This window comes from Polyodon spathula, chromosome 29 (genome assembly GCF_017654505.1).
Source record: "Polyodon spathula isolate WHYD16114869_AA chromosome 29, ASM1765450v1, whole genome shotgun sequence".
In the NCBI taxonomy this organism is placed as follows: Eukaryota; Metazoa; Chordata; class Actinopteri; order Acipenseriformes; family Polyodontidae; genus Polyodon; species Polyodon spathula.
This window is the reverse complement of record NC_054562.1, coordinates 7927960-7946691: the sequence shown is the minus strand read 5'-3', so window position 1 is coordinate 7946691 and position 18732 is coordinate 7927960. Positions and strand designations below refer to the sequence as shown.

At 43.8% G+C, this 18732-nt stretch overlaps 1 protein-coding gene across 1 annotated transcript in view; it reads right to left on the bottom strand.

The window, feature by feature from the left end:
* Positions 1-14958, bottom strand: part of LOC121302323 (bone morphogenetic protein 1-like) — a 29213-nt gene extending 14255 nt beyond the window's left edge. The window contains exons 1-4 of the mRNA XM_041232206.1: positions 14371-14958; positions 3990-4094; positions 787-939; positions 393-510 (exon numbers count right to left, since the gene is read on the bottom strand). Coding sequence (XP_041088140.1) covers positions 393-510; positions 787-939; positions 3990-4094; positions 14371-14521 — 527 coding nt within the window. The 5' untranslated portion in view covers positions 14522-14958. The remainder of the gene's footprint in view (positions 1-392; positions 511-786; positions 940-3989; positions 4095-14370) is intronic.
* Between the last annotated feature and the right edge of the window lie 3774 nt (positions 14959-18732).

Below are 18732 nucleotides of genomic sequence, written 5' to 3'. Positions count from 1 at the left end.
CCTTTACTTATTAAACATCTTGGTATCTCTGAATAGATCATTTAAAAATACGCTGAGGATTTTAATTAGCAAGACATCTCACAAGTAGAACAGTCCCTGAAATGCTCTCCTTCTTCCAGGAAAGCAGCACAGCTGGGGACGGGGAGTTTGTTGCCCGGATAACTTCACTCAGACTACTTGCTCACTAAATATCTTGCAGTTAAAATCGTCTTTAAAATTATGCAAGAGATTTTGCATATGCGATTTCGTGAGATGCCTTGTGCATTCAAATATTTAGCAATATTACTTTTTCTCTTATTGGATTATAAATAAAACCTTGCGATCTTGCACTTCAAATCCCATTTGGTTTTTTTCATGCGACTCCTGCTTCCCTACCAGCTTTTCAAACTCACCCACAAGGTCGGTATGTGAAGACAATGTAGCTCTCCTCATCCGTTCTCTCAATGAAAGTCACGCAGGTGTGTTTTTCCCAGTGTCGCATGGCCTGTCTGAAGATGGCTCTCTGATTGCCTGGAGACAGAAGGGATAGGCTCAGGTCAGACGAGACCAGGGCTCCCATACACCCCATTAACACCATGAAACCAGTTCATTACACAAACAGGTTTCGCCACTTTCATCAGGAGTTGTTTCTGACCAGCTGAGCTGACAACACGTCACGATTTAAATCAGGGCAGAGATAGCACTATCCAAAGTCAACAGTGTATATAGAGACCATGTGACCTTGTATGCCGGCTGGCCCTTTCAAGACCATGGGGGAACCTCAGCTATCTGTAATAAAAACCTCACCACTGAAGTTGCCACTGATGACGTAAGGGATGACTCCCTCTGGCCACACCCTTTCTGGGCGGGAGGTCGCTGCCCTCTTCATACGTCCCAAGGCTCTGCTCTGGCTCCGCCTCTCCCGTATGAGGTAGCGTTTGGTTTCATTGGCTCCAGGCCCTGTGAATGACAGAGACAGGGGTGGGGCATCAAGACACTAGATCGGCACTGAACCCTCCCACCCTTCCCAGGTGACCCTACAGAGGGTGCTCTTGAGATCTCAATTCAATTTTGTAATACTCCATACGCTATTTCACTGCTAGCATTCAGAGCGCTTCTAGGTTTTGCTGCTCCGATATTTAATGATCTCTAAATCTGCCTGGTTTTGAGCCGTTTTGAGCTTTTCTGGGGAAACAGCCTCCCTCATTCCACTCGAACCAGGTGCTGACGTGACCTTTCAATTCCCCCACCTACTTCATAAAGACAGAGAGTAGGAAGGGGGGTTTAAAAATGTCAGACTGTCGATTGAGGAAGTCTGCTCAGTCCTGCCATTCAGGACTCTAAGCCTCAAAGCTCAAACCCGCTACTCTAACCAGAGCACAAATCTGTACTGGTGATCCCCTGCAAATGACAGCTGAGACAGTGGCGAGTCTGGTTCTTTGGGGATATAAAACTACACACAAGTAACAAAGTGATCCTGGTCACAAACTTTATTCTGACTTTTTCGTGCAAGGGAAAAGTTTTCGGACCGACATCGCTTCTCTTTGAAGCTCAGTTGGGCTTGCCTGCTCAGCCAGGTTGACGTCCCAGATTTCAGTTTATCCAATGTGATTCGATGACACCATGGTGGCCACAGTGGTACTGAAGAAATTCATTCTGAACCAGGGACAAATGACCTGCAATCCACAGTACATTTGCTCTGTTTTTTTCCTCCAAGAAGTCTCGACTTTCCCCGCTATTTAAATGCGTGAGTCTCCATGTCCCGTACAGTTAGAACACCTTGATCTGCAGAGTGGCATTCAAACAGTCAGAACAGCGGAGTAGTTGAATCCTATTCTGCTGGCTGTGTTCGATCCTGTGTAAAGTAACAGTAGTTTATTTGCCAATTTTTTGCGTTGCAAGAGGACCAGGTTTATTTTAACCGACCGGCTGGTTTAGATCATTATAAAACACAGCCGGTTGTGCAACAGGCCAATCTATTCATTGATATTTATTTAGTGAATGGAATTGAATGCTTAGACAAGCAAGACCCAGGCACTTTCCACATGGCTTGGCTGGAATTAACCCAATCCCTGCCAAACCTAAATAATAATAATAAATACATCTGGATTTAAAACACACTATTTACACGTGCAGGGCTTCCACCCTGCCACACGTGATGCTTAGGCAGGCATCATGCTTAATACATACATACATATATAGAGAGAAGGCCCGTGCCGAGCAACAAGCACAAATGAATATCCGTAACGATTATGGTCAATTCCCCCTCCCAAGGATGAAGTCATTTTGCTATGTAACAGGGCTCCAATAGGGCAGTGAAGACTTTCAATCTAAAGTAGAGATAGAGAGATAAGAGATAGAGAACCAATCCGACAGGGGAAGGAGGAGGGACCATCAGTGCAGCTGTCTTTGGCAACACGTCCTCCATTATGAGAACACAAAGTGTACACAGCATACCCTGGGGGGGGGCAGGGGGTTGGGGTAAGAGCACCTTTTCTTTTATAAAAATAATTATACTTTGACAGAGCTTGAAATGTTCACTCGTCTTCCTGAAAGAGTGCTACAGACAACAGCAGAGATGTCGCTTTGGTCAGAATCCCTAATATTTTACTTTTGGTTCGTTAGTTTTATCTCGGTTTTATATACGTTTCTAAAAGAGGATTGCAAGAGCTGCTCAATACAGGATCAAAACAAATACTTGTGCAACACTGTAAAGGAAGGAGGCAAAAACACTTGGCTTGAGTTCAGCCCGAGTCTCTGACAACATAGCTCTGCCGTAGCTCTCTCTTCAGGGTTTTATTGTCTTGTTTTTACGCTCTGCACACCAAGCCAATACATATAAACCATTGCTTCATCGTGGAAAATAGATATTAAAAAAAAAAACAGCAAGTGAAAAGATACTAACAAAAACAGAGCTTTAAAGTTCTGATCCAATACTGTGTTTAAGTTCTGGTGTTCTTCTCAGTCACCCTGAAATCAACCGCAACTAAGGCTGCCAGGGTTACTACCTGCAGGATACTTAGTGGTTAAAAAACTCCTCTCCCAGGACAGTAGCAGCAGTATTATTTCCATGACACTGCCCCCAGTGGCCAAGCTGTGTACGGCTCTGCTGCACGACTCACTGGCTGCTGGCTGGCTGCCAAGGAGCCCTGTGATTCCCATAACCCTCGGCTGTCACAGCCAGCCCTCCGGCAGGAGTTGTTGCAGTTTAATTACCCACGGAGGTTCCACTCTCCCACCGCCAGGAGCTGGGAGGAGAGCCTGGGGGACCGGGGCTCAAACTCCACTCCGAAGAAGAATAGAACTCAGAGTGCAACATTACTGTTCTATAACTGGGATTTAAAAACACACACACACACACACACACACACATTCCAGATTGATGCTTAACTAACACACAGGACTCCCAGCAGCTTCAAAACTAATCATCGCTTTGGTTTCATAAACTAATCTTGGACTGCCTTATCTTACACAATGTGGGGATCTGTGAAACCAGTCCTACACCGTACATGAAATAACTTTTCAAACTGGTTTCATAGTTAAGAAAAAATAGACTTGGCTAACCAATCATCGGATCTCCAGCAAGAAACAACATGAAACCCGTGCTCACCTGACTACCAGGTGAGCCACGCAGTGAATAAATGAATATAACTTCAAGACAAGCTGATATGATCCAGCGGAGAATCAAATTAGTCCACACCACAAAACAACCACAGAATTCAAAAGAATTAGCAGCAATGACCAGATAAAGCAGCCCCAGTCCGACACAACCAGCAGAGCACTGGTCCTGGAGCAGGAAGAGAGTGGCTGCACTGTATACTCAGGGCTCAAACCATGAGCGACAGCAACTCAACGGGCTGAAGGAACCAAGCACTGCAGATTCGTTAACCGATGGCTCTTCAAATGGGTTAACAGGGGTCTTCCGAGGGGCGCCACCACATACCACCGCAGGCGGTATATTTCAAGACTGCGCCGAGCTCATCTCCGAGTTCCCTTGGCATCACACTCACCGCTGGAGTTGTGTACCCTGGCGCGTTGGGAGAGATCTGCAATTCTCTCCACGCGGAACATTTTCAGATCCTCCTCGTCGAGGGCAATGTCTCCCAGAAAGGCAGCTGGAATTGAAAAACACAAAAAAACACATCAGCGAGTAAAACGGATCCAGAAGATGCACCTGCACCCCTGGACCGCTTACATCAAACTGCTTTTTTTTTTTTTTTAAATTAAAAAGTTCTTAAGCTTAGAATCATGACTTTCTTTTTGTTTGCAATGGGCTTAATTGATAGCATCTCAGTTCTAATGCAAGAGAGACAAACATGAATGCGAATATTCTTGAATATGAAACTAGATGGAACCAATGATGTCATTGATATGCTATGTGGTCTGATGGCACCCCTCATTAAAATGAACAGAGAAAAGTAGTCCTTTTATCTTTTCTCAGACCTTGTTTATGGATTCCTTTGGACCAATTTGATACAGTTATTTATAAATTCTGTCATATCAAGGATCACGAGCACGGTCATTTGTTTTTTGCCACTGAATATATTTCAAGCAGCGGTTGTCCAAATATTTGAATATTTGTAACTGACTGCGCTGCGCGACAGGTTTATGACTCCTAACCTAAACAAAGACAGAAAGCTGTCTGGCCGAGAGAAGCCGTCAGCAGACAGTGGACTGTTGCGAGCTGCTGCTGTCTGAAGACTAAGGGCTGTAATAAAAGTGTAGCGGGGCAGGGGGGGGGGGGCACACAAGGCATTCTGAACAACAAGACCCCCCCCCCCCCCCCAATAAACTATCAAGTCTGGAAAGAGAACTACTGCAAAGCAAAACGGAGGGTGAGGACAAAGCACCTCTGTGCACGATTCCATACATTCTGTCATCCCACAGTACTGAATTCAGAATGCCCCCCACACACAGACAGGGCTTTTGCATCACCCTATAGAACAAACTCATATTGCTTCATAAAGTCGAATGAAACCCGCTGAACAATGTCACGTTAGCATATTGAATTACACTCCGCTTTGGAGGCTACCCACACGCACACTCAGGATGAATACTAACCCTGTTCTCCTTACCGCTGCCGGCAAAACCGATGTTAGTCACGTCTTTTTCCTGCCGTTTGACAGAAAATACTAAAAACCGAAAAACGTGTATTGAAATGGTCTGACTTTGTAACAAGTGCATGGTTTATGCTTATTTGATGATATAGTACATGCATGTATCAATGCAGTTTATAAAAGTATTATTTAATTTGCTAGAGATATAGGAGAGGAGTGCGGTTTGCAAATTACCTTAAATAAACTTCATGCTCACAGCCGCTCAAAAACCGCACAAAACCGCTCAGTGGTACAGAACAATACTGAAAAGAAGCAAAACACCATTCTTTGACGAACAATTTCACTAGAAGTCTTCCTCTATTCAATTGTGAAATTAGTTTTGCGCTGCATTCGTATATCGCACTTGCTCTGAACCTTGTTGAGTCATCGCCTTGTTAGTTTACACCACACACCTAATTAGAGAGAAAGCAGGCGAGGCGAGTGGCCAGTGCTTTAATGCAGCTGCAGAGCATTTCTGTGTGTCAGCGTGCAATTTTACAACACCAAGAAATCGCGCTGTTCTGCAGTCTGCCAGAACTACTGTGCATGAACAGTTTGAGGAGCACGAGCTCCCAATCTCAGTCTGACTGAGCATGCGTGGGATGAACTTGGAAAACACATTCCTCTACCAAAATCTTTTGTGTGAAATATGAATGGCTCAATTGATCTCTCGAGACCACTTCCAGCCCCTTGTGGATTGGTGTCGGGTTTGACCAGATCAGACTTGACATTAGCTGGCTTTGATATTTTTATTTCACACATCATAGGGAAGCGATTTTTTTTTTTTTCTCTTTACACTAGAACGTTCGGCAAGATCACTTTTCTTCTGATCATGCTCTGATTAAAATGGCACACTGTGAGAACAGAAAAGCTGTAAAATGAGGCAGCATAAACAGGATACAGCGTGCCCCTTATAAGAGATCCTTATTGAGAAATGCATTGCACACCGACTCCTTCAAAATGTAAAAATAAAGAGGGTTGGCAATATGTTTAAAAACATAAGCGATACAGACAACACAGGACCCAGCAACTCATAAAAACTGAACTCTAACACTACGAGGTCTTGATTGAGATCAATAAAAAACCCCAGACAGTTTGCATTCCCCGAGGAACGAAATTGGGAAGCGTGCTTTTGCTCACAGAAAGCTAGGGCGTCGCTATCCAGTCATTTCTGCAGCAGGGTCTGGATTCCAGGTTATGACTCCTCTCTGAACGAGCGGCTGTTTGCTCTCCCCCAGCTGGCTCCACATTCCCTCGCTGGCCCTGTGTAATCTCACAGGACTCTGCCAATGATATTTCTGTTTAACTAACCAACACAGAGCTCTTCTGAAGAACAGCTCTCTCATTGCGTCTTGGATCATGTTTGCAGTAAATATGATCAAACACTGGCTCCAAAAAAACGATTGGGTTTTGGAAAGTATATTCAAGCTAAGAGGATCCAAGATGTCATGCCAATGTTGGGCAAGAAGCACCAGAGACTGGCCGAGAGCGAGAGGTGATATTTTTGATGACATGCTTAACAGGTAAAGCTTTACACACCTGCCTCAATGTTACCACACAACACACCCGTTACAGATTCTCTTCTCTGTCGGTGAGCTGAGATTAAACGCTCTAAATCACAAAAGGCAGACGATCCCGGAAAATGACAATTAAACAAACTTGCCTATTTTTTTTTTTTTTTAAACACTTTGTTTTGTCTTTCACATCTCTGCCTTAATAGCAGTACAGTATTTCGTGTTAGATTTTGAGAAGTCACATTTATCATATATATCAAATTTATCAGATCATATTTCATATTCATATATATCATATTTATCAAAATTACAAAGCAGTCAAAATGTTACAAGATTATTCAGCAGCATACATTCGACTTTGTGAAGCAAAATCAGATTATTCTGCAGGGTGATGCACCACTCATTTGAGCCCCTGTCTATAGACTAGAGACCAAGAGGAGGGGAGGTGGAAAGCCTGTCCAGTGTGTAGCGAATGGGGCTGGATGTAGAGGAAGCCAGTCCGGGGATACACGTACTTCCTCAAGCAGATCATTGCCACTATTGTCTGAACACTTCACAAACCTCTGAGAACACAGCCTCCATCTTCACTCTGCTTACTTGCAGTCTCTTCCTAAAAACACACAGGCTGCTCCAGACATCTAATTGGTCTCTGGGGCTGTCTGCTGTTGGAGCAGACCAGCGAGAATCCAACTCCACTCTCCAGACCCCAGTAACTCCGATTACTCAGAGTGAACCACAGATGAGAAATCTACAGCTAACTCATTGTGCTTCATAAAGTCGGATAATGTGACTTTAACGTATTGAATTACACACCGCTACATATACTTAACGAAAAATGGACAGATTGAAAAATGTGACATTTTGAAATCTAACATGAAATACTGTACTACTATTATGGCTGAAGAAGACTTTTTTTTTTTTTTTTTTTGCAATAGGCAGACTGTCACTTTTAATAAAGCAATCCTTTCTTTTGTAGTGGACTGGAATCAAGCCCTGGCAGTCAATGTACTGCCGAGCGCCCTTACAGCTACCTCCTTTGATTGAAGAACTTACTCTCTGAGACAAAGAAAGGTTTTGCAAACCCTCAGCAACAGAGCGATTCTAAGAAGCTGCACCGCTCAGCAGGACTCTGTTTGTGGAGGAGTTGTTGGACTGTGTTGTACTTGCATGATGTTGCAACAGGTCAAAGTGACACACAGTCCAGCTAATCAGCAAGACAACTTCATTAATCCGTTACCCCACCCAAGTGAGCAACACTCCAGTGCCGAGTCTCAATACAGCTGTTGGTTTTTGGGTTTTGAAATCTGTGAAAAGACACGAATGTGGAAGTTTTATTTTTGGCAATGTAGTAATGTCAGGAGGACCACGGAGCTAACGAAAATATTCCGGTACATTTTAATTTAAAATTATTTCCTTCGTGTACCTGCAAGGAGCGATCAATACATTTCTTGACCAATGACTTCAAACAAACTGCCATTAAAAATCTAATTCAACTTTGCTTTCAGAGCCAAAAAAATAATACAAAAAATAACAAATTTCAAATAGAGTTCAAAGAGTTTAGCAATGTGACCATCGACTGTACTCAAGAGAACAACTAAGCAAAGAACAGATCTGACAGCCAGCTAATTCAACACAGTCTAGTGTAGAGAACTCAGTTTCTTATTCTATGCACTACTTTATATCGAAGCTGTGTGATGCATCCCAGTCTTCCAGTTACACTCTTCCTGGAATTTTGGTAATCTTTAGAACACAAGGTCAGCAACACTGACACAATGTGATCTGACCTCTACTGTTGCACCCGACCTCGTCAGGATAAGCAGACAGTACTGTGCACAGTGTACAGGACATGAGAACACTTTTTTTGGAGGAAACAGTGTTTGCTTCGCACTATAAACGACCCCGATACGAATTCAGCGGACAGCTGTACGGATGCCAAACTTGTGTGCAAAAGCTTTGGGATGTGCAAAGAAAGTTCAATCCATTCTGCCCGTCAATACAGGTTGTGATTTCTACAGGACCTCAAAGAGCAATTCTGAAGCACAGTCACGTAGCCCTGCAGTACGGCAGCTGCTTTAAAAGTCACTGTAGCTGACAAAACAATTCCATTCATCTCTTTGCAAGTCCATGTGCAGTTTTGAAAGAATCAAATGGCACAGCAAACATGCATTTTCATTTTAAAAACAGGATCTCTGCTACCCTTCCAGGTTAAAGAAAGTGCTCAGTTGCCAAGCCTTAACCTCAGGGAATCTGTTACCCTCGCGCTTCCTGGGTGATTTCATCGCAACTGTGTCTTCTGGATAAAAGTCAGCTAACAGGGGGAGCTGCTGGCTGGTTAATGACAGAAATGAAGACAGTTAAGAAGCGTTAGCAAACGGTGCTGCACAACAGACCACCAACACACAACCCGCACTGGTTTGCTCACATTCATGGATTTATGATATCAACAACATGTGTGTTGAGTCTTGCAACTGAAGACTGATATTGTGGGCTCAGAAAAATAAAGATAAAAAGTGATAAAAAAAAATCAAATATTAGCAAATGTAATATGAATGCCACAAGGACAGGCCATCGTTCCAGATATAAACTCCCCGGTGATGAGTCTCTTGCTGTGGGCTTGTACGCCCACTAAAAGCATGTCTAGAAATGTGTGGCCATTAAAATGTGCTGGAATGCGAAAATGTGTTAATTGACGCAGCCTTGCTTAAAATTTGAAAAGCCATTGTGCCACGTGATTTAGATGGACTGAGGAAGATTGTTCAGTCTTATACCTCGTTTCCAAGCACCCCACAACCCGGGCTGAGCCCCTGCTGCCCCTCATTCTGCGGTTCCATGTTCATTTAGCCGACCCGCGTTGGCTGCCAATCCCAGCTGCCCCACTGTGTACTATAGATGACTTTTTGTACAAACTATTCTTGCGTCTGGATCCCAAAAGTACATCCTGGCCAGCAAACTACATGTACGCAGAACCAGTGCAACTCTGGCCAAAAGTATAGCATCACCCGATAGCATTAACTCATTTTGCTTCCTAAAGTTGAATGAAACCTGCCGAACAACGTTAATGTATTGAATTACACACCGCTTTGGAGTTTTCCCCCCACATATCGAAAAACTGACACATTTCTGAATCAAAATCTAACATGAAATACTGCACTGCTATTGTGGTTTCCGGTAGACTTTTTGCGATATCATTTTGTAATTTCTTCGATTACATGATGTTAAATAAAATATCTAAATTCTGTTCATAACAGTGGCACTGAAACTACTTTTAAAGTGGGGGTGCTGAAAGCCTTTGAACAAAACTGTAACCCCTGTATATGATGGAAGCCAAGCAAAGCCAGGGGGTGCTGCCTCACCCCCTGACCTCTAGTTCCAGCGCCGTTGGTTCATATAGATGTTTTTTTTTGTTGTTGTTTTTTTTTTTTTTTTTTTTTTTAAATGTCTCAATCCTAAAATTCTAGGTGATGCAAAACTTTTGGCCAGAGCTGTAAATTGCACAGAAAGGGAGGGGGGGTGGGGGTTAAAAAGACTTTGTCTCTTAAGATTTAAACACAAAGCAGCATTGAAGACATCTGCACAGCAGATGAAAAGCAAAAGCTTTGTTTTAAGAAATCAGCCCTGCGTACGGCCTTGTGCAAAATCGCTCTTTGATCCCGTCTTGGAGAAACCGGAAAATATTGACGCACGGCATACCTACACTGTAAAATTAAGCATTGGGCTAATTAAACTAATTAATGACAAATTAACAAGTCTGCCAGTAAAGCACATCCCCCGTGCATGGCTGGAAATTTGAGTAGGGTGAAAACTTTGCTGGCAAATGAGGTATCATGCCAGCGTACATTGAAATGACTCATTTACAGCGTGTGGAATAACGTCTGGCATTCTCAAGATGAGCAAATAAATGGCCAGCTTAATGCAAACTGGATATGATATTTGAGACCTAGATGCCTCTAGGTAAGCAAACGTGTCACTGGTATCGTCTATTAAAATAACTGGCTAAGATGCACTTGATTCAAGAGCCAATCATCATGTGAATCTAGACTCGCCAGCCATGCCGAGATTCGTGATCTAGAAGCATGTTCCGAGCGGCTCTTGAATCACAGGACACGACCGAAGAGAATTGGTATCTCCACATATCAATAATGTTCTCCGGGAGCAGGATTCATTTGTGCTGTCAGATTTACCTGATCTCCATCTGCAGATTACTATTAATACCCTGAGATCTGTATACAGCTATGGCCAAATGTTTTGCATCCCCTAAAATTTTAGGATTGAGACATACTGGAAAAAAAAAAACAAAAGAAAAAAAAAAAAAAAAAAAAAAAAAAAAAAAAACTATATGAACATAATTTGCTATAATGTGTGTTTCTTTCAAAACTGCACATTTCAGGCCTCTAAATGAATAGGTGTGCAAGGTTAGCTACAACTATTTGAAGGCTAATGTAATGACAGTTTAAAAGAGAATCATTATGATTATTTATTTCTTAGCAGAGGCCCTTATCCAGGGAGACTTAACTGTTACAAAATATCACAGTACAAAGTATCACATTACAAAATATAGACTACAAGGTGCTGGTAATGACAGTGCTGAGACAGTGTGTAGACTATCACATTACAGATAAGAGCAGTTGTAGACTAGCGCTCATTATTATTAACAGTGCTGAGAGTGCAGTGTGTACACTAGTGCTCATTATTATTATTGTGCTGGTAATGCAGTGTGTAGACTAGACTAGCTCATTATTATTAAGGTGCTGGTAATGACAGTGCTGATGCAGTGTGTAGACTAGCGCTCATTATTATTAAGGTGCTGGTAATGACAGTGCTGAGAGTGCAGTGTGTAGACTAGCGCTCATTATTATTAAGGTGCTGGTAATGACAGTGCTGAGAGTGCAGCGTGTAGACTAGCGCTCATTATTATTAAGGTGCTGGTAATGACAGTGCTGAGAGTGCAGTGTGTAGACTAGCGCTCATTATTATTAAGGTGCTGGTAATGACAGTGCTGAGAGTGCAGTGTGTAGACTAGCGCTCATTATTATTAAGGTGCTGGTAATGACAGTGCTGAGAGTGCAGTGTGTAGACTAGCGCTCATTATTATTAAGGTGCTGGTAATGACAGTGCTGAGAGTGCAGTGTGTAGACTAGCGCTCATTATTATTAAGGTGCTGGTAATGACAGCTGCTGAGAGTGCAGTGTGTAGACTAGCGCTCATTATTATTAAGGTGCTGGTAATGACAGGCTGAGAGTGCAGTGTGTAGACTAGCGCTCATTATTATTAAGGTGCTGGTAATGAGCTGAGAGTGCAGTGTGTAGACTAGCGCTCATTATTATTAAGGTGCTGGTAATGACAGTGCTGAGAGTGCAGTGTGTAGACTAGCGCTCATTATTATTAAGGTGCTGGTAATGACAGTGCTGAGAGTGCAGTGTGTAGACTAGCGCTCATTATTATTAAGGTGCTGGTAATGACAGTGCTGAGTGCTGAGAGTGCAGTGTGTAGACTAGCGCTCATTATTATTAAGGTGCTGGTAATGACAGTGCTGAGAGTGCAGTGTGTAGACTAGCGCTCATTATTATTAAGGTGCTGGTAATGACAGTGCTGAGAGTGCAGTGTGTAGACTAGCGCTCATTATTATTAAGGTGCTGGTAATGACAGTGCTGAGAGTGCAGTGTGTAGACTAGCGCTCATTATTATTAAGGTGCTGGTAATGACAGTGCTGAGAGTGCAGTGTGTAGACTAGCGCTCATTATTATTAAGGTGCTGGTAATGACAGTGCTGAGAGTGCAGTGTGTAGACTAGCGCTCATTATTATTAAGGTGCTGGTAATGACAGTGCTGAGAGTGCAGTGTGTAGACTAGCGCTCATTATTATTAAGGTGCTGGTAATGACAGTGCTGAGAGTGCAGTGTGTAGACTAGCGCTCATTATTATTAAGGTGCTGGTAATGACAGTGCTGAGAGTGCAGTGTGTAGACTAGCGCTCATTATTATTAAGGTGCTGGTAATGACAGTGCTGAGAGTGCAGTGTGTAGACTAGCGCTCATTATTATTAAGGTGCTGGTAATGACAGTGCTGAGAGTGCAGTGTGTAGACTAGCGCTCATTATTATTAAGGTGCTGGTAATGACAGTGCTGAGAGTGCAGTGTGTAGACTAGCGCTCATTATTATTAAGGTGCTGGTAATGACAGTGCTGAGAGTGCAGTGTGTAGACTAGCGCTCATTATTATTAAGGTGCTGGTAATGACAGTGCTGAGAGTGCAGTGTGTAGACTAGCGCTCATTATTATTAAGGTGCTGGTAATGACAGTGCTGAGAGTGCAGTGTGTAGACTAGCGCTCATTATTATTAAGGTGCTGGTAATGACAGTGCTGAGAGTGCAGTGTGTAGACTAGCGCTCATTATTATTAAGGTGCTGGTAATGACAGTGCTGAGAGTGCAGTGTGTAGACTAGCGCTCATTATTATTAAGGTGCTGGTAATGACAATGACAGTGCTGAGAGTGCAGTGTGTAGACTAGCGCTCATTATTATTAAGGTGCTGGTAATGACAGTGCTGAGAGTGCAGTGTGTAGACTAGCGCTCATTATTATTAAGGTGCTGGTAATGACAGTGCTGAGAGTGCAGTGTGTAGACTAGCGCTCATTATTATTAAGGTGCTGGTAATGACAGTGCTGAGAGTGCAGTGTGTAGACTAGCGCTCATTATTATTAAGGTGCTGGTAATGACAGTGCTGAGAGAGTGTAGAGTGTGTGCTGGTAATGACACTAGCAGTGTGTAGACTAGCGCTCATTATTATTAAGGTGCTGGTAATGACAGTGCTGAGAGTGGAGTGTGTAGACTAGCGCTCCACTCACAGCACTCACTCTGCGCGGCGGGCAGTCTTTAGAGGAACGAGAAGCAGAAACGCGAAGGCAACCGGGGCTACAGATATATATCCTCCTGTGCTTAGTGTACAGTTTATTAAACACAGTTCACAAGACCCCCGGAAGAGAAGGGCATGTGTTAAACATCAAACCAGTGTAACTGCGCGCACAGAAACGGTTACAGAGCCGCAGGGATATATGATCCAAATCACATCCTCAGAATAGAGAGGCATTCTCCATTGTTGAGATGCATTTGTGTAACTATACTACTAAAAAAAAAAACAACTTGAGATGTGAAATAAACTTTGCCGGGAGAGTGGGATTAATTTAATTATCCACTGCACTTTAATTAAGCCCTGAAATACTCGAGTTACACACACTGACAACTACCTCAGGTATTCACAACAAAGCAACTTGAAGAGTCTGCTTCACTAGCTTCACAACAACACTTCACTGTGCGCTGTTTTGACAGTCATGCCGTCATACCCCCCCCCCCCCCCCCCCCCCCCACTTTCTTTTCTTTAAAAAAAATTAATAATAAATAAAAGTAATTATTTTTATTTTAAAAAATATGGGCTATGAATACATTGTAAAAATGTCTGACAACTGACAACTTTATATATATATATATATATATATATATATATATATATATATATATATATATATATATATATATATATCTTTCTACCACAGCTGTTCATTTTAGCAGGATCTGACTTCAAAAAGAATGATTTTAAAACATATCACAAATTGAAAACACACACAAGCCCATCTGTTTTTTTTTTTTTTTTTTTCAGTCTGATGCCAGCCAGGCAGTAAAGACCTCTCTGTCATATTCGACTGCAGTCACGGCTCTATACGTCCTGGGTGTTTTGTTTTTCTTCTTCAAAATAACTTATACCCGAAGCCTGCTTGTTTTTCTCACTCACCAGCTTTGCAAGGATCCTTGTAATTGATCTCCTCCGAACTGTCTTCGATTTCCACTTCATAGCCGAGTTCCACCGAGTCCAAACCCGGACCCAACGCCACCACGACCGGGAGACTTAAAAGCAGAAGCAGGCTTCTCGTCTTCACGTCCATGGTTTAGCGCCGGGGAAGGCTTGGGACAGAGGAGAAATGGAGAGGAAAGGAGAGCAGGAGGAATGTGAGGGAGAGAAAAATGGGAGGTTTTTTTTTTTTTTTTTTTTGAGGGGGGAAATGAGATTCCTCCGGAGGGCGGGTTTAGTGTAAGAGCTCTGTCCCTCCATGGTGCCTAATCCCGGGACACCGATTTGCTTACATCCCAGGAGCAAGGCCAGGAGAGTCAAACCTTTGCAATCGGAGACCATCGCTTGCTTGCATACACACACACACACCATAAAATACCGCTTTTATTTTCACATCAAAAGAAACAAATATAACGCGTTTGTATATTGAAGGAGTCGTGCGCCGCAGCTGAGAATTTATCGCTTCATTAATTACCTCCATCATTAGATTAATTATTACGAGGCGCGGTTGTATTCTATGCTGTTTCCAATGGAGACGTACAGAAGTGCACTCACATTACAGACTTTTTTTTTTTTTTTTTTTTTTTACTTTTAAAACTTTTCCAAAGTCTTAAGTAAGATGCCAAATAGTTTTACTGTCAGGAAACTTTATTTCTTTTTTTTTTCTAGTCAAGCAGCTGTGCAAGCTGACCGAGACTCAGAGAGCGGGCTGTCACGGAATCTGCCACCTCAGCGCTTTCCTGCAGAGATCCTCTCCTTTATTCAAAGCTGGATTTATTAGGCGCTGCAGCAAAGCATACAGCAGTTCTGCGCGTAATCATATGTTGCTGCAAAAGGACAAATGCATATAATGTAACAACAACCAGTAAACTCAGCCATTTCCCGGCTAGTTTGACTCCAATCGTCCGCAGCAATTAACTCAACACCTTTCAAACAGCTGACTGGACGCAGTGGGGCTTATTATTATTATTATTATTATTATTATTATTATTATTATTATTATTATTATTATTATTATTATTATTATTATTATTATTATTATTGCAACACACAATACTCTTTTCAATGTGAACGTTGGCGACGTTGTTATTTTTATTTTATTTTTTTTATACATGAATGAAGTGCAGTGGCAGCTGCGTGGCAAAAGAGGTTACCGGGGCAACATAATCCTAGCCGGGACTTTCTATGGTCCTTCTGGTAAATTCCCAGTGGGAGTGCATTTGGTTTTTATGTCTCGTTTTATATTTATTTCACCTGTACGAAATGCTTTTGTGGTAGAGAGTGTTTTTGCCGGGGGTCCTGCATCCGGTCGCTCCCAACTCACAAAATGCAAACGCCAACAAAGGCAGCTGCGTAGGAACAACAATCAACAATCAACAACAATCAAAACAACAATCACACTTTTTTTGCGTTCACACCTAGTTCATATTTTTCATATTCAAATTATATTGAATTGGGTGCTAAGGCTCTTTCATCAGAGTTCAGGGGCTGTTCTTCAGTTCCAGTTGTCTGTCAGTATGTAAGCTAGGCTCAGCTAAGTCCACTCAAAAGTAAGAGACAGCGCCATCTAGTGATCTGCCACTTTGGAAACAGGTTTCCTTTTGTTTTGCTGGCAGTACACTAGCTGTGCACTAGATGGCGCTGGTGCTTGCTAATATAGAGACAGCTGATCTAGCCTCCTTAACATTAGACAGGCAGTTAGCTCCTGAACTCCTTGTCAAGCGCTTTAATAAAAAGACCATGTCGTTTGAAGTGACTTTTATAAAAGCAACTTATTGGGGTAAGAGGTATCGCATATGCTGCTCGGAGAATGATTCAGGGGACTTAAAACAAGGGAAATATTTCAACCTCTGACCCATATATAATAAGATTTCCTCAGGAACCGCAGATCTTGCAGCTTCTAAACTGGCAAGACAAGGACCCTAATTTGTTCCAAATGACAGGTTCATGAACAGGTCGATGGAGGGGAAAAAAACAGGAAACAGCCTGAGAACATGACAAGAAGGACGCCAAGTGATAACACAGTGCTGATACACCAGAGCACACAGCCCAGCACGCAGCCCAGAGACACAGAGGTGAGACACCAGAGCACACAGCCCAGCACGCAGCCCAGAGACACAGAGGTGAGACACCAGAGCACACAGCCCAGCACGCAGCCCAGAGACACAGAGACACCAGAGCACACAGCCCAGCACGCAGCCCAGAGACACAGAGACACCAGAGCACACAGCCCAGCACGCAGCCCAGAGACACAGAGGTGAGACACCAGAGCACACAGCCTAGCACGCAGCCCAGAGACACAGTGCTGAGACACCAGAGCACACAGCCCAGAGACACAGTGCTGAGACACCAGAGCACACAGCCCAGCACTCAGCCCAGAGACACAGAGACACCAGAGCACACAGCCCAGCACGCAGCCCAGAGACACAGTGCTGAGACACCAGAGCACACAGCCCAGAGACACAGTGCTGAGACACCAGAGCACACAGCCCAGCACTCAGCCCAGAGACACAGAGACACCAGAGCACACAGCCCAGCACGCAGCCCAGAGACACAGTGCTGAGACACCAGAGCACACAGCCCAGAGACACAGTGCTGAGACACCAGAGCACACAGCCCAGCACTCAGCCCAGAGACACAGAGACACCAGAGCACACAGCCCAGCACGCAGCCCAGAGACACAGAGGTGAGACACCAGAGCACACAGCCTAGCACGCAGCCCAGAGACACAGTGCTGAGACACCAGAGCACATAGCCCAGAGACACAGTGCTGAGACACCAGAGCACACAGCCCAGCACGCAGCCCAGAGACACAGAGACACCAGAGCACACAGCCCAGCATGTAGCCCAGAGACACAGAGACACCAGAGCACACAGCCCAGAGCCCAGAGACACAGAGACACCAGAGCACACAGTCCAGCATGCAGCCCAGAGACACCAGAGCACACAGCCCAGCACGCAGCCCAGAGACACAGAGACACCAGAGCACACAGCCCAAAGACATAGAGATGAGACACCAGAGCACACAGCCCAGCACGCAGCCCAGAGACACAGTGCTGAGACACCAGAGCACACAGCCCAGCACGCAGCCCAGAGACAGTGCTGAGACACCAGAGCACACAGCCCAGAGACACAGTGCTGAGACACCAGAGCACACAGCCTAGAATGCAGCCCAGAGACACAGAGACACCAGAGCACACAGCCCAGCACGCAGCCCAGAGACACAGAGACACCAGAGCACACAGCCCAGCACGTAGCCCAGAGACACAGAGATGAGACACCAGAGCACACAGTCCAGCACGCAGCCCAGAGACACAGAGACACCAGAGCACACAGCCCAGAGACACAGAGATGAGAGATAACAGAGCACGCAGCCCAAAGACATAGAGATGAGACACTCCAGGGTTCAGTTGTGTGAAACAATCACATTTAGAAACAGCACAGTTCAACAATTAACATTTAGGCATGGACATGTGGTGCTAGATGCTGCCATCTAGAGAGAGCAGGGGAAAGTGCACGTCTTTTGAAACTGTATCACGTTGAAGGTTTCAGACATCTTTCATTGTCTGGGCACAGCAAGCACTTCTAGAGGAGTTCAATACACTGTATTTAAATATTAATCTTACATTGTAACCTGTACTGCCATGTGACACCTGTAAGTCACCTTTAATACTACTACTACTAATAATAATAATAAATAATAATAATAATAATAATAATATGAAAAGTGTCTGAATACAATAATAAGATTCTACAGTTGCTGGGAGCCCAAGCCCTCTGTCACCACCCACCACTGGTCTGGACTATCCTTTGTCATTCTGATTCAAGGCTGGTGACCGCAAAATACTGATCTTTCACATTTGTGTTTCAGCTAAATTTTCAGTCATCTTGCTAAGCTAATTACAGTATATGATTGGGGTTAAAGCAGAGCCACCATCGACAGCCAGGATGGCACTAATTTGAAGTGACTGGATCTATAAGGCGTTTAAATGAATCGGGGACATTTAACCATTCCTTAACCACACAGAGCTTTGTGGGAAAGCACAAGGCTGCATGATTTGACGAGGCGGAGGTGTTGCTATTCTCAAGGACCCACTTGAGTTCAGCAGGAATCAGCCTATCTCAGTTAACTGTGTGTCGCGAGTGGTGGGAAGAGGAAACAGATGGGAGGCTATTATAGAAGCCTGCAGCAGAGCGACGAGTCTTGATCACATGCCAGTGAATGAAACTGATCAAAGGGAAGAAGGATAATGAGCTCCAGCCTCATCAAGCTGCACAATGATTATTAATGTATTAAGAAATATT